Source organism: Gobio gobio, assembly GCF_949357685.1.
Source record: "Gobio gobio genome assembly, chromosome: 1".
NCBI lineage: Eukaryota > Metazoa > Chordata > Actinopteri > Cypriniformes > Gobionidae > Gobio > Gobio gobio.
In genome coordinates, this window is record NC_137097.1 from 41554553 (window position 1) to 41566128 (window position 11576).

Sequence of the window (11576 nt, forward strand, 5' to 3'; positions counted from 1 at the left end):
TCAGTTGGGTTAAATTGTGACCTTCAATTCTTAATTTCTTGCTGATTAATTAATTTCACAGGAATCAGTGGAGATTAAAAAAAAGAATAACATGCAAACGAATCAAGACAAAGAAAGAGTAAGAGGTTGGGGTGAGGGGCAGATTCAGTGTGAGACACTATACTGTATGTCTGATTTCATCAGAGTCTAATGCGTGTAATGGAGTTTAGATTATTAGATTACAACTTCAGCCTGACCGCAGAAAAATCGCTCAGAGCTTTGTGCACGAAATGTCAATCCACCAGCGCAAGAACTCGGAACAGCATGGACTTCCAGGCATTGTGTGCAGGCAGACCAGGAATTCTCTCTTCAGGCAGAAAATTCACCCTCACAGCCAATTTCAGACTAGTGTGTAACATCAGCCTATCAATAAACGTCATCAACGGCTACTGTACATGGACTGAAAGGTCAAATTTATGCTGTGTAAAACAGCTTTCTGATTAAGTTTTAGCAGACATATGCATTTATAAGCTTGTATTTCATCTAAACATCTATTTTTAAGTCTTTTTCTTCACTGAAAAAATGGACCAAAAATATTGATGACTCATCCTGCACTACTCATTTTTGTCCAATCAAATGCTTTCTAGAATAAACATGTCTCTTCGTCTGCATCTAACTAGCAAGAAGCTAATCATAGTTCATAGTTCTGCCGTACATAACTAAAGCTTGTCAAGCATAACAAGTTATTATTATGCTTTATACAAAAAAAAAAACATTACAATACAGCATACATACTGTATTAGATCACCCCAAAATGAAAATGTTCACTCAAAAATTACCTCATGATTTACTCACCCGCAAGCCATCCTAGGTGTATATGACTATGTATATGATCTTCTTTCAGACGCACACAATCAGAGTTATATTAAAAAATATCCTGGATCTTCCGAGCTTTATAATGGTAGTGAATGGCGGTCCTGATTTTGAAGTCCAAAAAAGTGCATCCATCCATCATAAATGTAATCCATACGACTCCAGGGGGTTAATAAAGGCCTTCTGAAGCGAAGCAATGCATTTGTTTAAGAAAAATATGCATATTTAAAACTTTATAAACTAAAATAACTAGCTTCTGGCAGATCGCCTATGCAAGTCGACTTACTCCAAAAAAGTAACTTGTGACGCGATGCATGACGTAGGATGTAGGAGTAGCGTAAGCTTTGACGCCTCTCGCGATTCAAACAATAGGGCTGGGAAACAAACGCAAGTTCATCTTCTCTTCTATCGAAATCCTCAGACATTTCTCTTTAAAATTCTAATTTTAGACTTCTAATTCGTGAATTAGCCAGGTCAGAGGTCACTCTTTCGCTGTAAATCGATGCATACGGTCGTCTGTCGGAAGCTAGTTATTTTAGTTTATAAAGTTTTAAACATGGATATATTTATTACACAAATGCATTGCTTTGCTTCAGAAGGCCTTTATTATAGAATTCAGTAACTTCAATAAGCAAATGTGTATGAACAGAATAACAAAGAACCTTCCTCTCTCTGTAACTAGCCATTATAGCAGGGATGAAGGCCAACCTTCAGAGTTTAGCTCCCCGTATTAAAAACATCTGGACCAGGTGATCAAAGTCTTCATGATCATTAGAAAATTCCTGGCAGACGTTTTGGAGCAGGATTGGGCACTCCTGCTTTGGAGCATCACTTCACATGCAAGAGGGAGGAGGACCCTTTGCCCAATATCAGTTACAAACTGACATTCTTTATTAAGCCATTGAATGGAAGAGTGGCAAATCTGTGCTGTTAATTAAAGAATCTCTCTGCTTGACTGACAGATTATCCGTTTTTCCAAACACTACCACAGTCTGTTTTTACCACAGTTCTCTTTCACAACATAGCCTAGCGAACAGAGAAAAGAAAAAGTAAAAGAAGAAACGGAAAAAAAGTATTCAGTTGTAATTATTTGGAGTCTGACACTTCTATTCTAGAACAAGCCTCAAGAGAAAAACACTATATCTCTTATTCTATACGGTATGTTCTTAAATAACACAGTCTGTCTAATGTATATATTTAAATATAACGTGGTATTAGTTTAAAGGGCCAAATTGTACCCTTTTTCAGCAGTTCTTTTTTTTTACAGTTAGTTTTACATGCTCATGTCTATGATGATAAATGGTGTTTTGTGTTACGAGGGCTAGAGTATGTTGTTTGTTAAAAAAAGTAATTTCAGGTGGGTGAACATGACCGAATTACATCTGAGAATTTAGTTTTGAAACTTTTGCTTGTGAGTGAAAAAAGGAATGAAACAGACTCTCTCTCAGAGAGAGATGAAAGCGAATTACAAAGGAGGAATAGACAGAGATCTCCTGTTGTGAATGAGATTGGGTTGGCCATGGTCTACATGGGTCTAAATCAGCCAGGTTTTACTGCAAAGACTAAAACTGTGGAAGGAGACCAGAAGAAATTAGTCTTTTAGTTGCATAAAACATGATGTATATAAAATATATAAAGTATTTTACATATTTTAAAACAAATAGCTCTAGTGCTGAATTCTTATTGGTCATTACAATGCTGCAGATGCATACACAATGAAGAAACAGCTCTTTAGCTTTGACTATATTCATAATACATAAATGCGTCAGTCAGGTCCATAGAGAATTTGATTAAAAAACATTTAACATTTAACATCTAGATATGGTTTCAATTTGAAACCATATCTAGACTGAGAAACATACTGTGTGATTGTGTGCGCTCAATTACCTCTTTTAAAATGTGTCAGACAGTGTCGATAAACGCAATGCCTATGTCATGTGCACATGAACCATCGTCCGTGACCTGCGTCCATTTCCTGGGGATTTAATTGTAACCGGACTGCATATGTGAGTGTTAATGTATGTGGGGTAACGATCCGTCCTGCCACACTAAAAGTGCACATGCACTTACACTAACATACATACGTTAAGTGCATATACACACACAAGCACATAGTGATCTGACAGAATCGGGTCAGTGTCCACACACCCCAGCCCAAAGGGGAGAACACAGGATGTGTGTCCTAAATAACCTATAGTGACCTCTGCACAGCATATAGACCACAGAAAATCGCGTATACAGGAGTCTACCAAACATCCGCCTCAGAAATAGACTTAAATTGCACGCATGCACAAACATGCCCATAGTAAAGAAAAAACGTGATCCCTTTATCTCAGTTGTTTCTACTACACATCAGTGACCTTTGCTCCTATAAGAAATAGATCTCCTTCAGTTTCAGAAGAGATCTAAACAATGTCTCAATTACACTACCCACAATCTGATGAAAGAAATCAATTTTACTATATGGAAGTGGAAATCAACAGAGCTCAACGGTGACTGCTCGCTCACATGAAGCATTGCAAATGACTAATCCAAATTGTCTCTCTACACTTTCAATAAACATTTATATTTAATGTTTTTTTTTTTTAGTGGGCAATCGATTAATCACGATTAATGGCATCCAAAATAAAAGTTTGTGTTTACATAAGATGTGTGTGTACTGTGTATACTCATTAAGTATTTATAAATACACACTCCTTTATGTATATATTTAAGAAATATTTGCATGTATATACATATTTATATAATTCATCTTATATATAAATGTAAATATTTTATATATAAAGTAACATATTTTTCTTAAATATATACAGTACATGCATGTGTGTGTATTTATATATACATAATAAGTATACGCAGTACACACACACAATTATATATACATTTACATATTATGTAAACATAACATTTTATTTTGGATGCCATTAATCGTGATTAAGTTTTTTCTATTGTCTGTAATTATTCTTTTGATCAATAAGCATTGTAAAAAGTGCTAAAACGGTCTTACTAATAGTCATTAGTCTTATATTAAATTGTGATTTCTGTTTTGATGATGTAATCTGCAGTGCTTTATATCATAAGTAGTTCATTCCCACATTAAAATATTTTAAGTACAAGTCTGTCTGTCTATCTATCTATCACAGTAGCATAATATAGGAGAATTTGGAGTTTTAAGAGGAAATGTATTTTATTTTCGGAATTTTATTTGATGGAGCAAAAATATGCAATTTGGTGCAGTTGCTAATATTTATATGGCAGCCATTCTGATAGCTTTTTAAAATGATATTCATTCAGCAAAGCTTTGATCATGTTGATAATTTAGAGGCCTTAGAAATGTGTGTATCAAATGATACAGTAAGCTTTATAGGGTAAAAGACACTGTATATTCTCTGAAATCTTGTCTTAATATCTTGTTTTGCCGCTTCATGATTTAAGGATTTTTAGATGGGAAACAAGTAAAAAAAGACCAAAGAATTGAATAAGTCATTATTTTGCAGTATAAAACATTATGATTGTGTTATACAAGAGCAGCCTACATTTACATTTATACAACAGACACTTTTATTAGTGACTTAAAGTGCATTCATGGCATTAGTTCACATGATCCCTGAACTGAACTCATGGCTTTGGCGTTGCTTGCGCTGTGTTCTACAGGAACCTCTGAGCTATAAGATCTTCCTCTGGCTATGCATGCATGTCCTTCGCCCACCTTTTCTCGCTTAAATTAATGGCAGAGTTTCTGCTAATCAAATGCACTCGTCTGTCTATAAATGTGCTGACTTCCCATTTACTAACACACCCCTCCTCCTTCTGTCCCCTTCTCTCCTCTTCGCTTTCCTTTCCTCCTTGTGCTTGCTCCTTTGTGCTTTCTCTCTTCCTTCAGAGCATAACCACCTGAATAACGTCACGCTTCCTCCTTTGAGTCCTGCAATGACTCTGTCCCAGCCACACAACAACCTGGGTTTCAACAAATATGCCTCTCTCAAGACTATGGGTAAGACGCATGCATGCACACACACACACACACACACACACACACACACACACACATACACGCACACGCACACACACACACACATCTGGTTCACTATCTTTGTGGGGACTCTCCATAGATGTAATGGTTTTTATACTGTACAAGCTGTATATTATATCCCATTACACTAACCCTACCCATCACACAAAACTTTCTGCATTTTTACATTTTATGTATGATTTATAAGCTTGTTGCCTAATGGGGATCTCAATTTAGGTCTCCACGGTCCCCATGATTCTGTGTGCATTCAGGTTGAAGTCCCCGCCGGGATAGAAAAACACACACACGCATGCAAACACAGACGCACAATATCCACAAACAGCTGTCACATCTTGTAATGTACACCATAAACGCCAAGCATGTTCATCAAGGTCACTTTACCCACAACCACTGATTACCATTGCAAATAATTCTCAGTGTCATTGACTGCAGGGAAAACGCACAACCTCGCATATATTAGGACGATAATCACATGAGCAAATATCACCTCTCAGATCAAAAGGAAAAAACCCTCCTGACATGTTATTAATATAACAGTCCTATTAATGTCTCGTGGAGCTTGTACAGTACACATACGGATATGCTAATGGGCAAACACAAACACACACTAGTGTGACCTTATCAATCACAGAAGGGGCGAATTCACTAAAACAGTGAATAATAAACATAGAGCTAACGTTTAACAAAGAGCACCCCCCCCCCCCCCCCCCGAAGACACATAAATACACACTTGCTGAGAAATAGAGGCTGATGGGAAATCTGTTGAAATGTACTAATGTGTTCTGTACATGGTACTAAGGAAACATATGTCCAAAAACGTCTAGTAGTATTGCCTTCTTTGATTTGATTGGCTATTTTAAAAATGTTGACATTGATGAGTGCTTTTAAACTGCTGCACTGAGCCAGTTTGATCACGCTAAATTGATTAGAATTAACTCAAGTGGGCCGTACGGGCATTCGCCTGGGCCGACGGATATGTACATTTACAGCGGGCCACTGAGAAAACTCTCTGTGCTCCAGATGGACTGTTTATATATATATATATAAACAATTTTTTTTTATAAAATCTGACCTCGCCACATTATAAAAAAATGGTCCGTCCCCTCTGGCATTTGCCAGAATTCCTCGAAGGCCAATACGCCCCTGGTTTCCAGGTTTAATGGCAACTTCCCAATGATTACAGTGATCTGTATACTGTACAAACTGTTTATTCTATTCCCCTAACCCTAAACACAACCCTCACAGAAAAGTTTCTGCAATTTTACATTTTCAAAAAACATAATTTAGTATGATTTATAGGCTGTTTTCCTCATGGGGACGAAAAAATATCCCCACAAGATCAAAAATGTCTGGTATTACTATTCTTGTGGGGACATTTGGTCCACTGCCGATTTTGCAGGTTTTCCTACTTACAAAGCATGTAGAGGTCTGTAATTTTTATCATAGGTACTCTTCAACTGTGAGTGACAAAAATCCAGAAAATCACATTGTATGATTTTTAAGTAATTAATTAGCATTTTATTGCATGACATAAGTATTTGATACATCAGAAAAGCAGAACTTAATATTTGGAACAGAAACCTTTGTTTGCAATTACAGAGATCATACGTTTCCTGTAGTTCTTGACCAGGTTTGCACACATTGCAGCAGGGATTTTGGCCCACTCCTCCATACAGATCTTCTCCAGATCCTTCAGGTTTCGGGGCTGTCACTGGGCAATACGGACTTATAGCTCCCTCCAATTTCCCTTCATTTTCTATTGAGTTCAGGTCTGGAGACTGGCTAGGCCACTCCAGGACCTTGAGATGCTTCTTACGGAGCCACTCCTTAGTTGCTATGGCTGTGTGTTTCGTGTCGTTGTCATGCTGGAAGACCAGCCACGACCCATCTTCAATGCTCTTACTGAGGGAAGGAGGTTGTTGGCCAAAATCTCGCGATACATGGCCCCATCCATCCTCCCCTCAATACGGTGCAGTCGTCCTGTCCCATTTGCAGAAAAGCATCCCCAAAGAATGATGTTTCCACCTTCATGCTTCACGGTTGGGATGGTGTTCTTGGGGTTGTACTCATCCTTCTTCTTCCTCCAAACATGGCGAGTGGAGTTTAGACCAAAAAGCTCTATTTTTGTCTCATCAGACCACGTGACCATCTCCCATTCCTCCTCTGGATCATCCAGATGGTCATTGGCAAACTTCAGACGGGCCTGGACATGCGCTGGCTTGAGCAGGGGGACCTTGCGTGTGCTGCAGGATTTTAATCCATGGCGGTGTAGTGTGTCACTAATGGTTTTCTTTGAGACTGTGGTCCCAGCTCTCTTCAGGTCATTGACCTGGTCCTGCCGTGTAGTTCTGGGCTGATCCCTCACCTTCCTCATGATCATTGAGGCCTGCGAGGTGAGATCTTGCATGGTGCCCCAGACCGAGGGAGATTGACCGTCATCTTGAACTACTTCCATTTTCTAATAATTGCGCCAACAGTTGTTGCCTTCTCACCAAGCTGCTTGTCTATTGTCCTGTAGCCCATCCCAGCCTTGTGCAGGTCTACAATTTTATCCCTGATGTCCTTACACAGCTCTCTAGTATTGGCCATTGTGGAGAGGTTGGAGTCTGTTTGATTGAGTGTGTGGACAGGTGTCTTTTATACAGGTAACGAGTTCAAACAGGTGCAGTTAATACAGGTAATGAGTGGAGAACAGGAGGGCTTCTTAAATAAAAAAAAGTTATTACTGGTTGGTAGGTGATCAAATACTTATGTCATGCAATAAAATGCAAATTAATTATTTAAAAATCATACAATGTGATTTTCTGGATTTTTTAAATTCCGTCTCTCACAGTTGAAGTGTACCTATGATAAAAATTACAGACCTCTACATGCTTTGTAAGTAGGAAAACCTGCAACATCGGCAGTGTATCAAATACATGTTCTCCCCACTGTATATGTGTAAAGATTTATTTTTTTATTTCAATTTAAGACACTTTTTTTTTTTTAGTTAAAAAGTACATGAGATAATATTTTAAAAACTGTAGCTAATCATTTTTAGTGGTCCTAAAAATAATGATACACTACTTCTTCTTCTACTACTACTACTACTATTACTAGTAATAATAATAATAATATTATTATTATTATTAAATGCACATACACATAAAAATACACATAAAAACACTATTTCACAATTCAATAAGAAATTGCATTTGATTTATTTAATGAAGTTGTATAATGAAGATTTTTATTTACAAAATGAAACCTATTTGTACATTTACATTTAGTCATTCAGCAGACGCTTTTATCCAAAGTGACTTATAAATGAGTGCAATAGAAGCAACTAGGGCAGTCAGGGGCAACAATATGCAAGTGCTGTAACAAGTCTCAATTAATCTAGAACAGAACACATAGGACTTTGTATTCTATTTTTATATTATTAAATAGACAAACAGAAAATGAATAGGTTGATAAGTGCTATTATTGATTGGTCAGGTGCTGCTGGAAAACTCACATTTGTAAGACCATAACCATTTTTTACTTTCTGGACAGTTTTCTAATAATTCACCCATTTGGTTTTATTTCTGTATAGCTATTATGGGATCTTATTAACGTAAAATGTTGTGGGCTAAATATGTGAAACAGGAACATCAAAGAGATATGATAGGATAAAATACAAAGATGGAGAGGGATTTATTTCTCCCCCTTCAAACGCTGTGTAGTTTTACGGTTCGTCCACACACATGCGCATGCAGTCCCTGGCATGGTGTCTTCTGTTGGATTATTGCATTTGGAAAGCTTGCGGTGGATCAGCCCTGACTGCGCTGGCAAAGAGAGCGGATGGGGAGAGTTCAGCAGGGCAAGTGGAGGGAAAGATGAGAGGATGACGGGAGAAAAGGAGGAGGAACATGTGCATGGGGAGGGGGTGTAATGAATAGGGTTGGAGCCAACTTGTGGCAGGTGCCTAAGAAAGCTTCCCAGCACCATCTTAATTAAAGAATAGCGATTGGGAAGATACAGACAGATATAGAGAGAGTTGTGAAGAAGAAAACAAAGAGAGAGGCAGAGAAAGAGATATAAGACATATAATTTTTTTCATATCTGGTGGAGGGAAAGAGACCGTAAGAAAAAAAGAGAAGAAATGGACAGAGAGGCTGTCGGTACATTTACCGTCTGTTCATTAGTTTGATACATATGCTCACTCTCTGAGCACTTCCTGCGTCTGACATCATCAGGCGGTTATGTCACATTCTCTCCTGTTGCAGTGCCTGAATGAGCCTGAGGACCAAACATACACAACATTTTCTATCATGGTGTGGACTTTCCACTGACTACGATTGCATTTAAACTGAGCTAATGATTTACATTTTATTACAACATTATTTAGTATGTCTATGAAGCTGCACAATTAAACGTTAAAAGATTGCAATCTCAATTCAAACACCCACGTGATCTTATTCGTAAATGACAACGATTTGGCAATGCCTATAAAACCTTTGACAAGAATGATCACGCATTCAAATGTGTGTTTGCACTGCCACTGACCCAGCGAAAGCAATTGACATGTAGGTATGAAACAGCTTCACAAATAGTCTTTTCAACCACAAAGTATCATCATTTCTGTTCTCGATTCAAATTAATCACAGAAGTCCTGGGATAAATGTTTGTATATAAACACTTATGTTTATGGTAGCGATCAAAATAGTACAATAGTTTTAAATAGTTTCAAGGTAACCTGAAGCTTCAAATAACGTTTGTATCAAATTCTTACACGTGTCGCCACCTACTTGTGTAACAATATACTGTTAAACATGTATTTGTCATTGAATCATTCATTCAAGAGATTTCTTCAAAAATGCTGATTCATCCAGTAATGAAACAAGTGAAGTTTTTATGAGTGAGCAATTGAATCATTCATTCAAAAATATTTGTTTTAAATAATTAATTCAGAATAAAGAAATAAAAAAATATTGCAGCAATTAACACTGTCAGAACCTCTAGTAAATTACTGTACATGTTATTTTGTTTCGTTTTCTATACAGAATCGTGGGAGAATCGTGATCTCTATTTTAACTCTTTCCCCGCCACTGACGGAAATTTCAGGATTTCCGCGTTTTCACTGTTAAACGGTAGGGGGCGCTATTACACATCCTCTGAAAGAATACAGCATTTCCTGATCAAAACACATGCAAAGAAGATGCAGAAACAAGCAATAGCATATGTAAGCTGTATGTGAAATAATGCGGGCATTAGGGGTGTTGATGGACTCGATCTACTCCATCTGTGTTTTGAATATGTTCCAGATGTAGTCTTTGACAAGAATGTGATTTTCTCCGCTTTTTGCTCAAAATGTTGCTTTTTTTATGAAACTTACCCACATTCAAGTGTTGATTAAAAAGGAATGCATGAAGCTAGAATAAAATGTTTTTTTTTTTTTAAAGCAGAGGCTCTGTTTTTCTTTTGACATATTGCATACTCAAATAATATTTAAACAACAAAATATTCTGGGGGCCATGACATTTTTGTGAAAATGATCAAAAACACTGGTGGTGGCTGACAACTTTTTTTAATAAATGCTGGTGGGGAAAGAGTTAAACAAAAAAAAAACATACAAATCATATAATAAGCCTAGGACTAAAATAACACTTCTTGCAGTGATAAAGTTATTACTATGTCTCCAATTCAGGAGGTCCATTCCTCCACAGAGTTCCACAAAAGGAAGTTGTCTGATTTATCAAACCTTACTATTATGCAATGGCTGCAAAAATAAAATGTATATGAATGAATGAATGAATGAATGAATGAATGAATGAATGAATGAATGAATGAATGAATGAATGAATGAATGAATGAATGAATGAATGAATGAATATTGTTTGTTGTTGTCATTTTCAAAATTCTCAATTTTTCAGTTCCGCCTATTGGCCTAATTTAAAGTGTGTGTGCAGTTGTGTAGCTGTGTGTGTATATGGCATAATTGTCTGTGTATGCATGTTAAATCTGTTCTTCATTTGCTCATTATCAGTAATACATCTTAGTGTCCTTCTCTTTAAACGCACTTCCTAAATAATTAATGCCTACTTAACGCACACTGCCCACATTACCTATTCATTGGTCCTTCGCTGGAAGGATTGTGATTCTTTAGCTCCTCTCTTCGCCTTCAAATTCAAATCAAAACATTACTGAATAAAAAAACAAACAAACAAACACATGAATGTGCTAAAGGATGTGCACAAAATAATATGAGCTAATCTACATGTCTTACCGCGTTAGCAAATTACTGCTTGATTTACTATCCACAGGAACAAATTAACATCCTCATTTAGGTACTTTTTGTAATTTTTTTAAACACAGATTCTGTCACTTGAAATACTTAAGATGTGCTGAGTCGTGGCTTTGGTCCTCAGCCTGTGGCATTGTCTCTAAAACCCCTTCAGGTTTCATTTTGACCTTCTACGATGATTGTAATACTAACCGACATTCACTCATGCACAACTGCAAACAGTGAGCTCGTTCATACTGATGCGGTCAAAACTAATCATAACAGTAGTGGCTAATGCCAAGTTACCAATTTTACTTTAGTGACTACATTATTTTGGCAGAAACAATGATTACCATCGGGCCAGGATATCCGTTTGAGAGCACACAAACATTGAAATGAAGCTACATGCTTGTGTGCATTGCTAGCAGATATTTGCCTCATGCATTA

The 11576-nt window shown here is 37.1% G+C and overlaps 1 protein-coding gene across 1 annotated transcript in view; it reads left to right on the top strand.

Moving 5' to 3' along the window:
• The window catches only part of LOC307134370 (protein shisa-9), a 102278-nt gene that overhangs the window by 87376 nt on the left and 3326 nt on the right, over positions 1 to 11576 (top strand). Inside the window, exon 4 of the mRNA XM_079830067.1 lies at positions 4736 to 4846. Within this exon, the coding sequence (XP_079686193.1) occupies positions 4736 to 4846 (111 nt within the window). The remainder of the gene's footprint in view (positions 1 to 4735; positions 4847 to 11576) is intronic.